Raw genomic sequence first — 21,555 nt, forward strand, 5'->3', positions numbered from 1 at the left:
GGATCAATTCACATGGAAGAAATAAAATTACATTCTTACTCAATGTATGCTCTACATATGTATAACATATGCTCAAAAAAGCTAAAGCAAAAATTGACAGAACTAGAGTAGAAATAAACTCAATCATGGCAAGATATTTCAATAATCTGCCCTGAGTAACTGATAAAAACAACCAGTCAAAAAATCAGGGCGTGGGCACCTGGGTGGCTCAGTGGATTAAGCCTTTGTCTTTGGCTCAGGTCATGATCTCAGAGTCCTGGGTTCGAGGCCTGCATTGGGCTCTCTGCTCAGCAGGAAGCCTGCTTCCCCTTCTCTCCTTGCCTGCCTCTCTGCCTGCCTGTGATCTCTCTGTGTCAAATAAATAAATAAAATCTTTTAAAAAATAAAATAAAATCAGGGCAAATACAGAAGAATTGAACGACATGGTTAGTAATCTTTACCTAACTGATACATAAAGAACACTGCACCAAAAACAGAACATATTCTTTCCAAGCATATGGAACATATGCCAAAATTGACCATATGTTGGGACATAAAGCAAGTCTGAACAAATTTCAAAAACTGAAATCATACAGAGAGAAATCTCAGATCATGGCAGAATTAAGCTAGATAGAAGTCAATAGCAAACATCAAATCCTCAAATGTATAAAAATTATAAAATACATATTTAAATAACCCATAGGTCAAAGAAGTCATAATATTATAAAATATTTTGAACTAAATGATAATTGAAATGCACTTGAAAACTTGTGGGATCCATCTCAAGAGTGGCTTCTGCAGAATATGCCTTCAAGCATAAATTAGAAAAGAGGAAATGCTGAAAATAAATTATCCAAGTACCATCTCTAGAAATTTTTTAAATAATAAATTGAATCTAAGAAAATAAAGGAAATTAAAAAGGTAAGACCAGAAATTAATAAAACAGAAAGCATTCAATATAGATAATCAACAAAGTCTGAGTTGGTTCTTTGAAGAGAATAATAAAACTAATTCTTGCTGTAAATGTTGGCTGTCCACCTTCTCCTTAGCCTTGGATAACAGAAGCCATTGCCCCCAAGGTTATGTCACCCCCCCAAACTATTCTATAACCCTGCAGATGGCAGAAACAACCAGCATCCCCCTACAGTTGACTCAAAGCTTAGAGTCCCAGGTGGATCAGGCCAAAACTACACTTTACCTGAAGTCACATCTTGTTCTGCTCTTTTTCTTTCCTTTTCTTTTTTTTTTTTTTTCAAGATTTTATTTAATTATTTGACACAGAGAGAGAGCACAAGCAGGGGGAGCAGCAGGCAGAGGGATAGGGAGAAGCAGACTGACTCAAGGCTCGATCCCAGCATCCTGGGGATCATGATCTAAGCCAAAGGCAGATGCTTAACTGACTGAGCCATCCATGCACCCTTCTGCTCTTTCTCCATCCCTTATCCTATAACCGTCATTCAAATGATCTTGCAGGTTTTGCCTTTAGACCACTCTCTCAATAAATCATGAACATCAAGTCCCTGTCGTGGGCTCTGTTTATAGGAGAACCTGACCTAAAACTAAAATTAAGAAAACCTCAATCAACCAATCAAAATAAACTTAAAATATGATGTTCCTAAATTAGAAGACTCAATATTAAGAAGGCATCATTTTCCCCCAAATTATATATAGACCTAATGTAATTCTAATCAAAATCCTGGGAAGCTTTTTATAGAAATTGGTGAGTGTATACCAAAATATACATCAAAATGCAAAGGACCAAGAATAGTCAAGACAAACCTTGAATAAGAAGAACAAAGCTGAAGAACTTAATAGACAGATAATAAAAACATATTATAAAGCTACAGTAATCAGGGACTCCTGGGTGGCTCAGTTGGTTAAGCGTCCAACTCTTGATTTCAGCTCAGGTCTTGATCTCTGGGTCATGAGATCAAACAGTGCTTTGGGCTCCACACTGGGTGTGGAAACTGCTTGGGATTCTTTCTCTCTCTCTGCCCCTCCCTCCATTCACTCTCTCTCTTTAAAAAAAAAAAAACTATGCTAATTAGGAGATGCAGCATTCATATGAGAATGGACAGATAGATAAGGGGAAGAACTAGGAATCTACTAACAGACCCATATATATTAAGCCCTGATATATTCAAACATTGGCACTGCAGAATTGGTAGAGAAGGTTTGTTTAGTAAATGGTACTAAACTGGATATCCATGTGGACTTCTACCTCCTACATACAAAAACCCATACTTGTAGATTATAGTTCTAAATATAAAAAGTAAAACAGACTTTCTATAAGAGAGCATAGAAGGGTATCTCCATAATCTTTGGTACCCAGAGTTTTATTGAACAGGACACTTTTCTTAAAAATATTAACCGCATTTTGATAATTGATAAACTGGTCCACATTAAATTTAGGAATATCTCTTCATCATAAGATATCATTAAGGGAGTGAAAAGGCAAAGTTAAAAGAATGTACTGGCAATACAAATAGTTTTCTAATGACTTATCCTATGGAAAACTACAACAAAAAAGACAATTTAAAAATGAGCATGAACAAATATCTCACAAGAGATACCTAAATGACTAATAAACATGAAAAAAAAAAAACCCAGCTTCATTAATCAATGAGATATCCATACTAGGACAAGGATGTGAAGCAATTGGAACTCTCATATACAACAGGAGGGAGAACAGAGTGGCCAAGTCACTTTGGAAAACTGGCTGGCACTCTAATTACTAAAGCTAAACATATGCATATCTTACTGTCCAGCAATTCCACTCCTAGGGTTTACTCCAGTGAAATATGTACCATGTTTGCAGGATACATGTTCAAGAACATTCATAACAGCAATGTTGTTAATTACCTCAAGCAGAAAGCAACTCAAATGTCCATAAAAAATAAGTCAATAAATTGTATATTTATATAATAAAATACTATATAGCAATGAAAACAATCAAACTACAACTATACCTCTTGGGTAAAATCCCACAAATATATGTTGGTTGAAAAACATAGAATACATCCTATATAATTCTACTAATTACATAAAGTTCAAAAGCAAAATTATATTGCTTAGAGATGTACATGCAGATGTAACACTATAAAGGAAAGCATGAATATGTTTACCATTAAACTCAGTCTAGGGCGCCTGGGTGGCTCAGTGGGTTAAAGCCTCTGCCTTCGGCTCAGGTCATGATCCCAGGGTCCTGGGATCGAGCCTCACATCGGGCTCTCTGCTCAGCGGGGAGCCTGCTTCCTCCTCCTCTTTCTCTCTCTCTCTGCCTACTTGTGATCTCTGTCTGTCAAATAGATAAATAAATCTTTAGAAAACTCAGTCTAAGGATTACATCTAAGGGGAGGTTAATTGGATTAGGAAGTGACTTACAGGAGACTTCTGGAGGGGCTAGTGATGCTAACTTCTGGACTTAAATGTTAGTTACATGGATGTGCAGTTCATAATTATTGGCTAAATCATATATTTTCCTATCATGTTTCATTTCAAAATTAGAATTTCAAAAAAGAAACAAAATACATGGATTGTATCTGATTTATCCGTACAAATTAATGAATTTATAAGTAATTACTTAGAATAATATAATAGGTGCTCAATTAGTGGTTACCTTAAAATGTATACTTAATTGCCTAAAACCAATTGAAGGTGTTTCATTATCTCAAATTACTCTGCATTCAGTATTTTTTATTATTGAGGGGATATCTGTATCGAGATGGAGATTTTAATACAGGCATTTTTCAAAATGATGTGGTCTGTGCATTAGCTGTCCCAGGAAGTAATGAGCTACCTTCTCCTGAAATAGTTAAGCAAATTCAGAAAGTTCTATGCTGATTTATTACAAAAAAAGATTCCAAAAGTAGGCAGCTGTATTAAAGTACCCTTAAAATGCCTCCTAACATTATCAAAGTTCAAAAATTTGGGGTCATGTATTCCCTCTGAGAATCCTCTCTCTTTCTCTTTCTCTGGCTCATTGACTAACATTTATATGGCGGTATGTCTATAAGCAGTTGAGCGTCAGGCATGGGATGAAATTAGGATAATCTGCACAACAGATTTAAAAAAAACTAGATCTTGTTGCCCAGTTCTTTAAATTTTATCTTCTTGGAAAGATTGTCTTCTCTACCTGGGCTACTGTGTAAAACCACTTGGCAGCTTCCTTGAATTCTTGAAAGACTTTTTTTTAATCATAAAATAATGATAAATATATGGCTGACAATCATAGAGCTAAAAATGATATATGAGAGGCATATTTTCACTTTAAAAGGGAAAAATAATGAACTAACCTAAGTCAAGTCTATTTAAAAACTACATGATAAAAGGTAGAGTTAAACGAAGAGGAGGGGAAAAAAAAGCTTTGGCTCTTAATAAGCCATTATCTCAACCTATTAGAAGAAATAAAAGAACTACAAAATCCAAAAGCCATTGTGCCCTCCTTCAATAGCAGCTGGCTAAAAACCTGTCTCAGGTAAAAAATAACTTAGAAACATATAATACTAGTTAAGAAAAGGAAAATGGTTAATAAACATAAGTGTGCGGAAATCGCCTACACTTTCACATCTTGTGAAGACGGTTCAGAGACTCACCTTTAACAAGGGATAATTAATACTTGCAACCCATATGTTGGTAAATGGAGCCTCCAGAATAAGAGCATCAACTGGGAATCCTTGAAAATAATAAAAAAGAAATAACTCTCCTATCATATTTAAATACTACCTTTTCTAAACAAGGAGTCCTCAAGGTCCTATACATGAACTACCTGAACCAAAGTTATTTGTGAAGCTTGTTAATAATGCAAATTCCTGGACTCCACACTAGACTTGAATCAGTCAGAATCTCAGGAAGGGGAGTAAGAATGTGTGTTTTTAAGTGGGCATCCCCACCTCCAAGAGATTTCTATGTACACGATAGTTGAAAATCACTACCTTCTAGGACACAGCCAGGTTTTCATGACTTGGATAATTTAAGAAAGCAAAGTACTATAGGAAGGAAGAGTATTCTGCAGCCCATGGTTAGGAATGTAGCAGAGGCTGACTAGGTTGATTTGCTCAACATTCCTCTAAGAACAATTAGAAAATGTGTGTCAGATGGGGATATGTATCCGTATATGTACACAGGTGTCCCCCTTTATCCACGGTTTCAGTTATCTGCAATCAAGAGCAGTCCAGAAGCAGATAATCCTATTGTCAGAAGATCAGTAGTAGCCTAACACTACATCTCAATGCCTACATCATTCACCTCACTTCATCTCATCATGGAGGCATTTTATCATCACACGTCATCACAAGAACAATGAGTACAGTACAGTAAGTTATATTAGGAGAGACCCCAGTCACATAACTTCCTTTGTAGTATATTTTTATAATCATTATATTTTAGTATGTTGTTATTAATCTCTTACTGTGCCTACTTGATAAATTAAACTTTATCATAGGTATACACATAAAGGAAAAACACTGTACATATAGGGCTTGGTATTATCTGTGGTTTCAGGCATCCACTGTAGGTCTTGGAACATATCCCCCAGGACTAAGGGAAGATTACTGTATGTAGATGTATATGCTTGAAGGCATCTGAAGGCTACTAAATCAATGAGATTTTGAGAGCCAACACCAAAAGAAAAAAAAATCCATGAGAGTTTGAGATGTTTTTCCCCGCAAAGCAGTTGAAACTTTGAAAGCAACAGTAGTGGCTGCTCTTAGAGGCTTAGAACTAGACAGAATTTCAGCAGTCCCACAGGACCAAAAGGAAAAAATTAGAGTTTGGAAACTGACAAGAAGGAGGACTCTAATAAATTTCTCAGGCTTTTGGAGACTTCAAAGGACTACACCCTGAGAGTAATGGTGAACTAAAACTGGACCAGCCCTCTTAGAGACCAAAGCCCAGCTTCAAATCAGCTCAATTTCTGATAGGATTAAGGTGATCTTCCCCCTATTTTAACTGCTTTTCAGGAGAAAAGTAAATTTTGTCTGGAAAAAAGATAATATTATCCCTAAGCCCTCAAATTATCTCTATAATTTCTGTAAACGATATCTAGCATTTAATAAAAAATAACCAGACAGGGGCACCTGGGTGGCTCAGTCAATTGTCTGCCTTCCACTCAGGTCATGATCCCAGGGTCCTGGGATTGAGCCCCATGTTAGGCACCTTGCTCCATGGGGAGCCTGCTTCTCTCTCGGCCTGTCACTTCCCTTATTTGTGTACTTTCTCTCTCTCTTTCTCTCTCTCTGTAAAATAAATAAATAAATAAAATCTTAAAAAAAAAAAAACTAGACATACAAAAATAAAATAAAGAGGCCACAATTACAAAAACAAAACAAAACAAAAAAACAAATAATGGAAATAGATCAAAGGATCTAGATATTGCTATTATCCTATACGAGCTTTGGCTTGTAAATAACCAAGTGTAAAATCGTAAAGTATTTGTTAAAATTTTAATAATTAATAAAATTTGATATTACATAGTGAACAATGTAATATGTCAAAAGAAAAATTTTAAACTAGAGCACAAGGAGAAAAATGTCTGGAAAACCCAAGAAAGAATATTGGAAACATACAGGACATGGGAACAGATCTAAAAAGATACATATAATTATAGTCCCCGGGGAGAGAAGATGAAGAATGGGGTAGGCACAATATTTGAAGATAAATGACCAATTTTCCAAGATGGGTGAATATCAAGCCAGAGTTATTATGGTGCTATGAACCCCAAGCAGGATAAACCCACATGTAGGAAAATCAAAGTAAAAATGCTGAAAAACAAAGCAAAAAGAAAATCTCAAAAATAGCCAGAAGAAAAAGTAATTATCTTCAAAGGAGCACCAGGAAGATTGGAAGCTGACTTCCCAATGGAACACTGAAAGCCAGAACCAAACGGACAACGTCTTCAAAGTGTTGAAATAAAGTAACTGCCAATGAAGAATTCTACGCCCAATGAAAATATCTTTCAAAAATGAAGACAAAACAAAGATATTTTCAGACCAAAGCTGAGGGAATTCTTCACCACAGATAGATAGGCAGAACAAAAATCCCCAGTGGAAGCCCAGAAATGCAAGAAGTAATAAAAAGCAAAGAAAAGGGTAAATCTAGATATTGACTTTATAATATAAGAGCAATAACATTTTATGGAGTGCGTATTATAGAGAAAAGTAAAATAGCAAGAGTTCAAAGTCAGGGATGTAAATGGAATTGCATTATCCTCCAAGAAGTGAAGTATTTATATGGGAATTTAGGTCAGATAATACAGCATTGTCAACACTGTGCAGGAAGTGTCCACAGAGAGCTATGAGTGCTTAGAGGAGCAGGAAATAATGTCTGCTTTATTTCCATAATTAATTAAGACTGTGGATAGCAGGTGACTTGCTTGAAATGTTCACATAACTCAACCTGACCAGTATTGACAAGCCTAAGAAACAAAGCAAGAGATGACAAGCTTTTGATTTTGATGAAATCACCTTGTCCTGTTCACAGAGATTCTAACTCATGGAAACAGCTAGGGTCCAGGAAACCTGCGTTTACAACAAGCACCTCTAGAGAATCTGAGACAGGCAGAGCTCAGAACACTGTGGGAAAGGCTGACATACATGTCATGGAAGACAAGCTGCAGAAAGCAAGTCCTGCTTGTGACTTCATAAAGGGCGTTTTCCTCTCCCATAATCCAAATTACTCCACAGGAACATTTACTTCACAAGAAGTGTTTTTCAAGGGGGATTTTAACTCTTCCTGAGTAGTTCACGGCCTTGAAAGGCAACTATTGTTTTATATTAAATAGAAAAAAGAAGGTTTATTACACAATCAGAGACTAAGGTCAGGGTGCTCTAGGTATCTCTGTGTTCCGAGTGTGCATAACAGTCCGTAGGCTACCTTTTCTTCCCCACCCCAAGCCAAGACGTGATACATGGAAGCATTTTAGAGTACCTTTCTCTTCTAGTACTTTTGCAGCATTTGTTGCAACTCTGTAAAGCAATGAAAATTAGTACAGATGTGAAGCAATGACTTAACAGTCAGGTAAACAGTACAAAATGTAACATCTGATATGAGCATCTGATCAAAGTTCTGGACCCTCTGGTAGGAACATACATACAACTTCAGGGGGGTTCCACGGGCCCTCAATTAGGAAACCTTTCCTTTAATACTCCCAGGGAGAGTTCTGGAACAGGCTTCGGTGTCCCAGATAACCACAGAGCTACACCGTCCCCTGCATTACAAACAGGCATGCTGAGATGGCAATGTCTCTAGCCACATGTGGGATGTGAGAGAAACCAGAGCTCCACCTCCCAGCTCAGTGTTCCCTCCTCGGCTCATCGCTGCCTCTGATGACACCAAAGCCCCAAGGACCGCCCCCCCAAAAAGCCATCTTCAGACCCCACTTACCCTGTACCCAGAGAGTGGCCCCAGAGACACACAGGTGTGGTACCACTTCTCGCCTTGGTCCACTCGTAAACACAAACGGCATCCACGGTCAGCCCCTCCTCTGTGGGCTCACCCGTGGAATCCCCATACCCTGGTGGTAAGGAAAAATGAGCACAAGTATCACTACCTCCAAAAGGAGGGCTATCAAAAGCCCCCCAGCTTATTGAAAAGTCTTTATATACTGTTCTTCACACACACCTCTGTAGTCCACAGATAGGACGTGAAAGCCACCATCGCTCAGCATCTAGATGACAAAGGAGAGGTTATCATTGTGATTAGAAGGTGTAAACTGAAAAGGGGGTATAACCTCCTCAACACTTCCATAATCCTCATTGCGCTGGTTTCCTAGGCATGGAATAGATGAAATCTGCTGTTTGACCTCAAATGTGAGAAGGTCAGACTCAAAGGGAAAGAAGGGAGGCAGGCGGCAGAGCAGGTCAGACAGCCTGGACACACCCTGGCTCTGCCCTGGCCCTGTGACCTTGAGCCACCTAACATCTGAAGAGGTAAACAGTATTCTGAAAAGTGGAAAAGAATAGTAGCTCCTTCAGGACTGTTGGCAGATGACGTTAGATGAAAGTATTGAAGTTGGTACAAAGCAAATGTCCATTTTAAGAATTCGCTTGAGAACAGAAGGTCTACAGAGTTGTAGTAGAGGCAGTCAAATAATGGGAAGATATTTATATTAAATGTGAACAGATAAAGAGTTAATGTCAATCAAAAATAAAGAGATTGCTTGATTAGATGAAACCATGGTCATGCTCCATGTGGATAAACGAGGAAAGAATATGACGTCATTTTAAATGAAGTGAATTACAATGACAGACAAAGAAGAGGGGACAAAAATGTACCGTGAAGATACTTCTATAACTTTATTTAATCCTCACAATAGTCCCTAAAGGTAGGTATTATCCCCATTTTAGAGATAAAGAAACGGAGTCCTGAGGGTTTAAGTAACTCGTTCGTGGTCACCCAGATGGCTAGAGACAGAACCAAGACTCACACCTGGGTCTGTTTCTGTCCCAACACCGTGCTTCCCCTGCCACAGCACAGATGTGGGGAGCTGAGTTTCCCCAGGAGTCTTTCAATGCAAATTCAGCTAATACTGAGGAACTAAAGGAAATTCTTTTATATCAATTTAAATGGCCCTGCCTCCAGAACAGTGATCCAGGACACAGAGCAGTTAAGCACCCCGGAAGTGGGAATGTCCATGCATCATTTGTAGCATCGTTTGTAGATGGAAAGACCACTTGGTGAAACAACTCAAGAACAAATCTGACTCCTAAAAATTTATCTCTAAGAAAAAAAGTCCAAAAAAAAGAAGAAGAAACTAAATGCTTCAAGTTTTCTCTAGCAGCATCACTGAAATGATTTTAGGGGGGAAGATCTTGTATCTAGCAACAATGGAATCGTTAAATAAACAATTGTCTACAAATATAATAGAGAAGGATCACCTTTTAAATTGGTAGCTATGGTAACTACAGAAAACCATGGAAGAATGTTTATAACATAGTATGCACATAACATAGTATTAAGTAAAAGAGCAACAACGTAGAATTACATATAGATATAATCATAATAACATAAAACTATATAAAGCGATAAAGACAACTAGGTGGGATTGCAAATTAATGAAAACAGCTGTACTGGGTGACTGAAGTGATGAATGAAATGAATGAGAGACAGAGAGGGAGTGGAGGAAGAAAGAAGAAAGGAAGGAAGGACAACATGATAGCAAAGACTTAATTTTTAAAGGAAGTCACCCCATCCAAAGAGGAGAACGAAGGGCTATAGAAGTCTGGTCAGAGTGGGAGATGATGACTACGGCACAAGGTATCCAGAATCTTCCTGGAGGAAGAAGTCTTATCATACCTTCCCTTCCCATCCCAACTACCACAAGGATGCCCTGGCTCCTTTTCACACCTAAATCTATGATTCTTCCTTTCTGTGCATGCAGGGGCTATACAATTCAGCTTTGCAAAGAGTGGGGGAGAAAAATACAAACACACACACATTCTCATGGACATCAGCCTCACCACCATCCCATGTAGAGAGTGCAAAGAGTGAGGTGCAGGGTCGAAAGCAAACCTAAAAATTAATACACATTATCATCCCAAGCAGAACTGCACCCAGTCCACCACCCACCAGCGTCAGCTCTGGGAAGGCCGTGAAGAAAGTGAGGAGTCCACAGGAGAGGAGCCTCCTGTCTGAGCCAGGGAGGGAGGATGAAGGAGGTGCTGGCCACACTGGGCCGGGCAGGATGCGGGGCTTCATCGGGCTGTTATACCAGGGAAGGGCTCTGAGGTGGGAGCTGGCCTGGCGTGTGGGAGGAAATATCAGAGCACAAGCACTGATCAAAAAGTGCACCAGCAGCCTGGTCACCTGAGGGAGATTACCCAACTGGGGTGTGGGAGTAGATAAACAGATAGCTGCACTACCAGCTGTGAGTCAGCCATGGCTGCGTCTCCCTCATGCTCCGAAAAGCAGGGGCCGCCCCAACAAGCTGCCATCGTGTAGCAGGCTAGCGAGAAGAGGAGTGTGGCCACCATCCCACATGCAAAACCTTCTATGGGGCTGAAGCCAGAGCCTGAATGACTCTAACAGCAGACATTTTGTGTATTTATCCTCTGTCACACACAAAAAAAGGCTGTTTCTCACAGAATAACTTTCACATTTAATATACTCTCACAACCCTCCCCCAGCCCTCAGGAAAAGCCGATAACGAGGGTCTTCAACTCCATCCGGTGATGAAAGCAATGTATTTATGAAAGTGGGGAATCAGGAATGTTCACTTCTGTTCTGATGCCCTGTGGTCACGGCAGGACCTTGAGTCCCACCCTTGGGAGCTCTCAGTAGATCCCCCCGCTGAGGACTGAGGAAGATCTATGGCTGTAGCCCATAAGAGAAAAAAACAGAGATGTAAAATGGGTACCTTGAAGCCCCTTCAGACATACCTTTACTAGCTCAAGTCTGTGAGGAGCTGCCCTGTGGAGGAGGTTAAAATAGAGAGCAAGAATTAGGAATTACAACGACAAATTCAATAAAAGTCACTCTCCTGCTTCTGGAATCTGATCTCAAGCATTTGTTTTTGAGGTTAGAGAAATAAATAACTGGAAGAAAGGGAAATGGGTTTTGGTGTCATAGCCCACTTGGATGTGTCAGGGGGAGTGACGGATGACTCCCCAGGATGGCTATGTTCCTCTGTGAGCGCTGGTCGCCCAGATGGCTAGTGCTTCTCAACAGAGGCATGTGAGAAATTACTGATAATTCACCTCCTCTCACTGCTACACAGCCAGACTAATTTCTAGGGATACTTTTAGAAGCTAAAGGAAAATCAGTTCCAGAAAGTGGCTTTTCAGAACAAAGGATGATAGAGTCATGTTCATTAAGCCAAGATCTGCCCGTAGTTGACTCTGCCATTAAGTACAAGAGGAAGTGAAGGGGACTCGCAAGGCTAGAGGTACAAGAAACACTTTTTCCCAAAATAACCATATCATCTACTCTCTATTAACCATGTTAATAAAGGAGAGACAAGGAAGATTGGAAAGGCAAAGGATTCTTTTAAAAAACCTTTGAATTTTGTCTTAAAGCCAAAAAGTTTAAGACTGAAGTCTTAAGCTTCAGTGCATCATGAAGCCCTTTGAACATAAGATTAAAGTTATGGACCCATTACCCAGAAAAATGTATCCACACTTGAAATTTTTAGTACAATTTTGGGAGGAGGTTCATGGACCCTGTAGGGTTTCTCTGGGTCCCAAGTCTAGAACCACTGTTCTCAACAAGGCTCCTGTAACCTCCCATTTGGCCTCCTTTTGGTTCAGTACTGCTGATAGCCAGCTGAGACTTTTGGCAGGGGACAGGAGGAAGTTGGGGCTAACCCCAAAGCCAGTAAATCGGGGATCACAGCAGATCCACACAGAGGGACAGACATGAATGGGTGAGCCGAATGATCCTTTAAATACACACACTGTAACACCATGCCCAAGTTTGCACAATCAGAACAATGTTCAACAATGCTGAAAAAGGTTGAATTTCATGGGAAATCTCTGTAAATGTCATTCTAAAATGGACAACTTTGGAAAGCCCCTAGTGCAAAGACAAAGCTTGAGAAAGCCATCAAGACAGAAAAAGTGAGAAAAAGGGACATAGGCAAGGGAGCCAAGGGGCAGATTCCAGAGCTCGTTGCTTAGTTTGCAGGCAGCTCCGTCTGTGGGTCTCTGAGGCACATCACCCCTCCCCCAACCTGAAGCCATGCAGTCACAGCTGATAATCATCACCCACCATAATGACAGGCCCACTGGGAGGCCTGGCAGCACATCAGAGGGGATAAAGACTCCAGGGAGGCATTCTTCGTGACAAAGCAAGGTGGGAACAACAGAGGGTGGGCTGAGGCATCAGTCTTCTAGACTAGAACCAGTCAGATGGTTCCCAGTAGCAACAGTCAGAATTCCAGATGATCTCTCATAGGGAGTACACACATCTGATTAACAGGACTCCTGCCAAATCAAGGAATCCCCAGGCCCTTCGGTGAGGGACCATAGATAAGGAAATTGCTCTTCTTCCCCCCCCACCATGCCTGTTCCCTTTCCCGTCGTCCGTGGGCTCAGTTCATTATTTTGGGCACTCTTTGGGACTAAAGGAACCACTGGCTTCTTGGAAACCAATATCCGAATTTTGGAAGTTGGCCTACCTTTCAGTTAAATGTCGACATTAGTCTACATACAGAATATATAGATTTTTTTTTAAGAGAAGCCTATTGCCAGAACACACTCAAATTTCAACAAAGGGAAAAAAATATATATGTGGAGGCATATTTACAGGGTCAAAAAGGGAGTTCTGCCTTTCCTACCCCCACCGGACTAAAATGCTCCCTCTGTCTTAAAAGAAAAGGAAAAAAAAAAAAAAAAACAAGCAAAGACACAGACCTGTGTTCTGCGCTGCCGTGAAGATAAACAATAATTGGATTGCCATCCTGAAGGGCTGCTTCATACCAGCCACGGTCCTTCCCCTTAGCATCTTCCCCCCGGCAGCTGGGAACTGTGTGCCTGAAGAACAAAGAAGCATTTTCACAAATGTACAGACAGAATTTGCTCTCCTTGCCAAAGTCTGAAACCCTCCTCATGTCAATCAAAGACATACATACATATGTATATATGTATACTTATACATATATAAGTATACATATATACATAATGGAAATTTCTGAGTAATGCATGCACATGATAAAAATTAAAATATAATACTACAAACATCTTACAGTGACAATCACTACTTCTCTATCTCCCATTCCCCATGCACAGAAACAACCCCTTTTAACCATTTACTGTTTAAGTCCTTCTGATTCCTACATCCACTAATCTTCCAAGACTACAATTCTTAGGTGTAGTCCATGGAAATCCAGTCCGTTGGGTGGAAACAAGTAAAAGACAATAGGTATTTGCCACCTGCTATTGGTTTGGCTAAAGAAACAAGTTGAAAGAATTTGAAGGGAGACCAGTTCAGGTGGGAGAAAACAAATATGAAACTAAGCTCTTCTATTCAAGAAACAGTGACCTTGTGGGGTTAAACACCTGCCTGAGCTCCAGTCCCTCCACCTGTTAAACCAGTGAGTTACTCCTGAAGATAAAACAATGCCGTATGACATGTCACAGGGGGACCTGGAAAAGTGGCCATGTAATAATAAATCTTCAGGCTTCTCACCCTTTAGGGGCAAAAAGGCTGACATCGAACCCCAGGGCCTTTGGACTAAGAGGACTGGCATCCCAGCCAGCTTGGTAAGCCAGGGCAAGAACAGCAAATAAAAAGATTTTCAAATTCCAACACTCTTCGCTGCATTGGACTGTGCAGATTAGGAGGAAGTTATGTGAACCCATATTGGTTCCTCAACATTCTATGATGACATATTTAAATTCAGGGAAAGGAAATATAAAACAGGACACTGGGAAACCGGCAGCCAAGAACAAGAAGTAGAACCAAACAGAAAAAAATGTTGACAGTAGAATAGCAAAAAAGATAATAGAATGCTCATGATTTTGACAACTGAGTGGTGGTTTGTTTTTTTTTGTTTTTTTTTTTTGTGCTGTCCCAAGCAATGAAAACCCACCAGTGAGAGAGAGAGAGAAAGAAAGAAAGAAAAAGAACAAAAGAAAGAAAGAAAAAGACAAGAAAAGAAAAAAGATGGGGCACCTGGGTAGCTCCGTTGGTTAAGCAGCTGCCTTTGGTTCAGGTCATGATCTTGAGGGCCTGGGACTGAGTCCTACATCGGGCTTCCTGCTCAGTGGGGAGCCTGCTTTTCCCTCTGCCCCTTCCCCTTCTCGTGTTCTCTCTCTCTCACTCTCTCTCTCAAATAAATGAATAATATATTTCTTAAACATTTAAAAAAGAAAACCCACCAACTAAGTCACCTACAAGAGCTATAGTCTTGTAAAGAAGACAAACATTAACTGAATAATCGCACAAACGTTTATTTAACTACAGTGGGGGAAATGCCGTAAAAGACAAGCACAGGTTGCCACCTGTGCCTGAAATGGGAGACGAGGAAGGGCTTCTCTGAAAATTATCACATTACCATTTGAACTGAGACCCTGAAGATGAGGTAGTTGGGCAAACGGAGGGAGCAGAGACCTAGAAATGTGGCACACCAAGAGCATATTCTGCAAGAGCATGGCTTGGGGAGCCAGGAGGCTAGCTGTTCTGGAACAGTGTGGGAAGGCCAGCGTGGAACACAGCAGAAGAGTGGGACAGTGCCAGGTCCTGAGGCCTGGTGAAAGACCCAAAGCACAGGGCCAAAAAGATTTCACACTCCAAGCTAAAACTACTGAAAAGCAAATTCAAGCAGGTCAGATATCAATACAAAGGGAAGGTATATGGAACAGCTTCCTGGTGACTCCAAGAAACACCAACCTCTCCACAGGCAGCTAGCCCAGCACTGCTCACCCTTGCCCTTGTAACATGAAAACCATGCCCATCAAGCAACCCAGTGTCCATTAGTGCACTCACCAGATTCCCAGAATCACCCCAGGTTCAACTCTGATATACAAGTTCACCGTGTGAGGAATCTTTAACTCCGGTTTCTTTAAATCCACAAGAAATGGTGCTTTGACTAGAAAGTAGAATTCATTATCAAAACCCAGAGCCAAATTCCATGTCTTTTAATCACAATTTAAAAAAAAAAATAGTCTTATGGTTAACATGGTTTCTATGTTGTAAGCTACCACGTTAAATTCCTAGCAAAGTGTTCTATTTTATAAATGAGGAACAGCCCACAGGAAAGTTGCCAAAACAAAACAAAACAAAACAACAAAAACCTCTAAAGCCGGATTTTATTTTTTATTTTTTTATTTAAATTCAATTAGCCAACATATGGTACATCATTAGTTCTCGATGTAGTGTTCAATGATTCATTAGTTGCGTATAACATCCAGCTAAAGCTAGATATTGAAATAGCACCAGTGTGACGGGCCATCCTTATCCTCATCTCCAGCTAAAAACAAAGGAGACCATTCCCCTAAAAAGATAAGGGGGTCTAGAAGAAAGTAATGAGTATTCTGCTACCTATGTCAAGCATTACATTTTCCACTAAATAAAACCTAGTCATTAGCCACAAACCATGAAATGGCCTGAAGCAACAAACCCCTGGGGACCACCCGCTGAGAGCATTACCTGTGTGCTAGGACTGTGTTACACTGACTAACAGCACTCAGAAATAACGTGGGAGAAGAGATTCCTCTCAACAACCAATCCCCAGCCCCAGATCGCCATTTTCTCTTTCAAGGGATATAGGTAAAAAGAAAACATAAAAAAGTAGAGAATATACCAAGCAGTAAGGCATCCCTGTTAACAGCTAATTCAAAGTGATCCTGAACTGAAACCACCCACAAGACTGTGTTTTTCTATCCATCCCCCCACCAGTCTGTAAGATTCACGCTAGACCCCAAAACCTCTGTGAAATAGGTTTCAGACCATTGGAGTCTAACCACAATTTTATAGCCGATGTGCCTTTTTCATTGTCATATGGGTAACTTTAAATACAGTAAGTCCTTTCTTTGGGAAAATATATATATAGGCAAATCCATGACAGATATATACTTACAAAAATTAAAAAATATTAACATGTTCATCAGAGGAGGAAAAATGTGTTCTTTTAATGGTTTACTAGTAAAGCTGTTGTACAGAGAGGCAATTTTTCTTCCGAGTGTTGAACAGGAATGTGGAAAAGATCTGCAAGATGTAACAAAAGCAAAGCATTCAAAATCAGTCCGAGTTTTGTCGTTTTTTTTTTCTCTTAGCATCCAAATAAAATTTCAGAAACTAACACTGGAATTACAAGTAACTTGGTATTTAAGCAAAATGTTTTACAGAATTGCATGCCATTAGTACAGATCAGGACTGGGCCCTAAAGGAGAACGGGAGAGGAAAGCAGTAAAGCCAGCCCCCAGCCAGCGGCTGAGACTAGCTTGGTAGGACAGAACAGGAGTGGGGGAACATGAGTGCACTGGAGTCAAGCCTGTTTCCTCAAATGGATCCCAACGCAAGACCAAAGCTGGATCCCCAAAGTCATCAGGAAACAGGATTCAGACTATTTAACAGTTGTCACAGTTTTTAATCACATCACAGTTTAGCTGTACGTATTAACTATTATTAGTCTAAAGCAGTGAATGAAAAACCATCAGATCCCTACTCTTCTGGCTGGGTCTTAGGAAGAAATGAGCCAATGAAAAAAAATCCCCACTTGTGATGTGACATCCCTGGTAAGAGGGACTGTGAGGAGCAAGATGGGGAGCGAGGGGAGTGCCTGGAGGGTGCTGCGACATCAGGGCTGGGGCCTGGTCAGGGAACAGGACACGCCAGACCAGGCACGCCAACCACCCAAACCAGGAGCCATCAGCAGATAAGTTACACTTGTCCATGAAGGGTCACTAATGCCATGTCTGTCCCTAGGTACATCTCTTATCAGAGTTGAAGGTCTCCTACCTTGGAGAAAGAACAGACACAGGAAGTCAGGGACACCACTTCCTGCTTCCGGTTTTTGTCCACCTCATCTACTGAATAAATCCCTCCCTCTGATTTGAGCTGTCAGTGTGAAGACTGCTCAGTAAATCAGATGAGTCTGTGGGACTGGAAAGCATGTTGGATGAATGGTTTCCCCTGTCCTGGTTTCTCTGCTAGACCAGAGCATTTTAGAAGATAGCTGTTATCATCTGTACTTTGCAAATGAGGAGACTGAAAAGTTAAGGTAACCTGCCCCATGCCACAGAGCCAATGAGTGGCTGAGTCACGCATGCCCAGGTCTGTCCGACCCCAGTGACCCCAATGAGCTGTCACCATCCTGGTGAGGGTAACTTGCCATTCATGCAGGCAAAAGGAAACCCCAGGAACGAGACTGGCTTCTGGCAAGATTCAGCTCTTCAAGAAAGTGGTTTCAGGATTCCGCTTCTTCCCTTCTGCAACCTTGGCCCTTAGGGTCCCTCCTCTTCTTCCTTCCTGTTCCTATATTCTCGGGAACCTTCTGACTCTAAAGTCATCAAAGAGAGACCTCTAAGAAAAATTCTTCCTCAAGTGTTAATAACTAAAAAATCAGAGTGCTTATATGTTTGGAAGAGGCATGAAGGGAGAAGATAATGAATCTCTGATGAATTTCCAGCAATTCTGCAGGGAATGGAAAAGAGACGTGGGCTAAGGGTAGTGGGTGGCTCTCCAAGTACATCAGACATAGGCAACTGCTTACACACAAAATTAGCAAGGAAAAAATGAAAATTATCTTTTCATAATAGTTTAAAATAGCCTCCATGAAGGTGGTAGGAAGGAGAGGACATCGTTGCTCTGATTTTAGAGAGAAGAAATAAAAACCCAGAGAAGCCACTTTGAGCCCCAGATCAAGCCCAAATGGGCAAAACTGAACACAATCTGAGTTCTTCCTTCCCATTGGCTGGCTCAGGCTTTCTTTCTCCTGACTTGAACTCATGCTACCCCTCCTGTTAGTCTCCTACTAAGTCATCTTTTGAAGGCAGCAGGATGCTTGGGAAGCAGAGACAGTGGAGGGAAATATTTTTCTGTTTTTAAAGAATAATTCATGTAGGACCCTTCTCTCAAATAGCTCCAGGCACTTCTGTGAGAAGCACTGCAGGAAGAGAACAGAGTGACCAGATTCCTGGGAGCATCAATAATGCACAACAGCTTCTTTTAACTAGGGGTTGTCAATTTGACTTCCCCTAGATCAGTAGGGGATCAAAAGTCACCAGTGGCTAATAGACCTTATTTGAGTAGAGGATGCAATTTCAGCCCAATCCCTGCCAACGGCCAGGCACATCCATCGCCACCTTGATGCCTTGATGTTCTTTCCCCTGCCCTTTGATCTGCTGTGGCTCCAGCCGCACAGCACCCCACAGGGGCTACAGAACTAACTGGATCATTCCTACCTTGGAACCCGAGTGGCTATGGGGCAAATCATTCATGTTCATACTCAGAGGCACCAGCTTTGGGAAGACCAATTCTAACCCCATTTGGCAAGACAGCTATCCCAAACGGTAAGACTCACCACACATCCATCCCAGATGCCCATTCATTTGGCCAACATGTACTGACCCCCGAGCACCTAGGTTACATCTATGGTCTCCTCCCTTCTTTCCATTCCACCAAATCCTCCCCCTTCCTTCCCATCCATTCAAGTGTCCCTTCTCGCTTAAAGCCTCTCTGCACAGATCTTCCTGAGGTGACCTTTCCTCTCTTTTCACCCTTCCCACTCATTATAATCAGGCCTCAGTCTGACCCTTAACTATTCTCTGGGGGTTCTCCCGCTATGAGTCATGGCTTCCCACTGAAAAGAATCACCCAGGCTCTAGCGCACCATGTCTAGCACAGGACTGAGCACTGAAAGAAAAGTGTATTTCTTTCATGAGGGAGAAGGAAGCAATGCTTATTGGTAGCTTTGGGGAAGAAGGGAAAGGCTTCATATTCTTTTTTGAATTATAATTGAAAATTAATTGTGAGCTCCACAAGAGCAGGGCTTTGTCCCCTGGCCTAAACTTGTGCCCAAAAGGTAAGCGATGACCAGGACTATGAAAAGAATGAATTAGATTATCAGCCTGCTCGTGGGGGTTTCCTTAACGCTATCCAGAAATGTAAAGACTTGGGGGTGAATGGGGAGCAACGAAGAAGGAACTAGCCCACTGGCTTCCCCCAGCTTCTTTCCTGAGCACATTTTCTATGTTTCTTGTTTGAAGAAAACCAGTGGTGAATGAAGACTGACTTCCCCCGGGCCCATCTATCTTAAGTAGCAATGACAGCTGATGAAATTTTTGCAAAATAAATAAATAGATCCCCAACGCATTAAAAAATAATCACTGAAAACATGTTTTGGTGAATTGTTCTCCTGAATCACAAAGCACATCACCGTAGATCCTGGGCTTCTAGCAGCCCCAGACCCACAGGCAGCTGTGAATGTTTGAGGACCTAAGCAAACTTGGTTCCAAGAACCAAAAGGATTCAGGATCCTGGATCTCCGTCTGCGCTTCTGCCTCAGTGTATCTTAAATTAGAGCAGTAATTCTCTGTTCAGATGAAGAAATGTGCTTATATTTTATTCTTTCAGGAAACATCTCTTGAGACCTGTTTTTTAGTCATTTAGTATTTTTTGCCCACTTTAGTAAGGCAAGTAAGCAAGGGTCCCCAACTCCCCATGTCCCACTCCATTATCAACAAAGCAGGTTGTTCTCTAGGAGCATGAACTGTAGGTTTGATTCTCCGCCAAATAAATGTTAAGTATCAGCCATCAACTCTGGAGGGAGCACAGAAGACAAAGGCAGAACATGCCAGCTTTCCCAGAACAGCCATATCAAGGTGGTAAGGCCTATGAATGTGCCGTCAGTCAGGATGTTCTGACTCATGTTGAGATCCAACACAGAAGAGGGGTATGGGTCTACACTGCTGGGCCAGGCAAAAGCTGCTCTCTGCTCTCTGCCCCGAGCTACAGAAGGAATAGAAGAGAGAATTTGAGTTTTTGTCTTCATCACTCAGACATTCCAATGTGAAGTCTCCTGGTCTGGACGGGACTCTTGGATATTTTGTAATCAGCAAGAAACAAAACTAAGGAATATAAAGAAGAAAGGTGAACAAAAGTCCAACACCTTCCTGCTCCAACAAAACAAGATACCTGAGTCTTCTGAGTCCAGGGTCTCTAACCAATACCAGGCTTCAACACAAATGAGACCAGCAATATATTGCGGGTCAACTCAGGTAGTTTAACATTACCCTTTAAGCCAAGGATTTAAAATGGGAGCCAGAGGGGCACCTGGGTGACTCAGTCAGTTAGGTGTCTGACTCTAGATTTCAGCTCCGATCTTGATCTCAGGGTCATGATTTCAAGGCCAGGGTTGGGTGTGGAATCTACTTAAAAAAAAAAAAAAAAAAAGGTAGGAAGAAAATTTAAAAACCCTCTGATAGAGACATTTCGGAGTTAAAGGATGTAAGAACTTGGCACAGGTATGGTTTCAATGCACCATCCACTTTTAGCATTATGGAGGGATGTTCTTTAAATACATCCAAGAGACTTTACCCTGGGGGACCTGGCCTTAGGATCCTTTTCCACCTACACAGAAACACATTTGATCTAAGAGGATGCCATCTAAGAAAGAGTACAAGATAGGTTACTATTTTTGGTCTTTAAAATCCCTCCTGAATTTCAGTAAAATGGTCAAGGCAGAAAAGGTCAAGGCTTGGGGTAGGAACCTGAGCCATCTTTCTGGAAATCTCTATTTCAGAAGCCCCCAAAGGACGCCAAGTTCCTGAAAGCTCAGACTCCGGAGGCAGAGGCTTGCTAGATAAGGAGGCCCAAAGGGCTCCCAGAGCTTTGGGGTCTTCGAAGCCCCAGCCCCCGGACCACCGCTGGCCCCCTGATGCACCCTGCCTATCCCTGCCCCGGGTTCGGGGCGGGTGGATGGGGTTGGAGGACGGACGGGGCGCCAGGCGGCGGGCCACGAGCACTCACCGCAGGTTCCGCACCACCATGTCCCACCAAGAGGCCACACAGTCCTGCCCGTCCGTCTCCATCCCGCGCCGTGTGTCGAGCCACCGCCGGGGAGCCGCGGCCTGGAGCCCGAGCCGCCCCCGCGGACGCCCGGCCCGCCCTCCTCCTCCGCGCGGGGCCCTGCTGCCCGGC

General features: G+C 41.6%; 1 protein-coding gene across 3 annotated transcripts in view; it reads right to left on the bottom strand.

The window, feature by feature from the left end:
- Nucleotides 1-21,555, bottom strand: part of ABHD12B (abhydrolase domain containing 12B) — a 67,492-nt gene that overhangs the window by 28,824 nt on the left and 17,113 nt on the right. For 2 of the 3 annotated variants that reach the window (XM_032871136.1, XM_032871138.1), the window contains exons 1-9: nucleotides 21,385-21,484; nucleotides 16,493-16,620; nucleotides 15,400-15,502; nucleotides 13,326-13,445; nucleotides 11,355-11,385; nucleotides 8,599-8,644; nucleotides 8,362-8,491; nucleotides 7,906-7,943; nucleotides 4,575-4,654 (exon numbers count right to left, since the gene is read on the bottom strand). In XM_032871136.1, the coding sequence (XP_032727027.1) occupies nucleotides 4,575-4,654; nucleotides 7,906-7,943; nucleotides 8,362-8,491; nucleotides 8,599-8,644; nucleotides 11,355-11,385; nucleotides 13,326-13,445; nucleotides 15,400-15,502; nucleotides 16,493-16,620; nucleotides 21,385-21,446 (738 nt within the window). In that variant the 5' untranslated portion in view covers nucleotides 21,447-21,484. Of the gene's footprint in view, nucleotides 1-4,574; nucleotides 4,655-7,905; nucleotides 7,944-8,361; nucleotides 8,492-8,598; nucleotides 8,645-11,354; nucleotides 11,386-13,325; nucleotides 13,446-15,399; nucleotides 15,503-16,492; nucleotides 16,621-21,384; nucleotides 21,485-21,555 lie in introns of those variants that run through there. The other variant, XM_032871139.1, reaches the window with a different exon arrangement.

This window comes from Lontra canadensis, unplaced genomic scaffold, assembly GCF_010015895.1.
Source record: "Lontra canadensis isolate GAN:19392208 unplaced genomic scaffold, GSC_riverotter_1.0 scaffold42, whole genome shotgun sequence".
Taxonomy (NCBI): Eukaryota; Metazoa; Chordata; class Mammalia; order Carnivora; family Mustelidae; genus Lontra; species Lontra canadensis.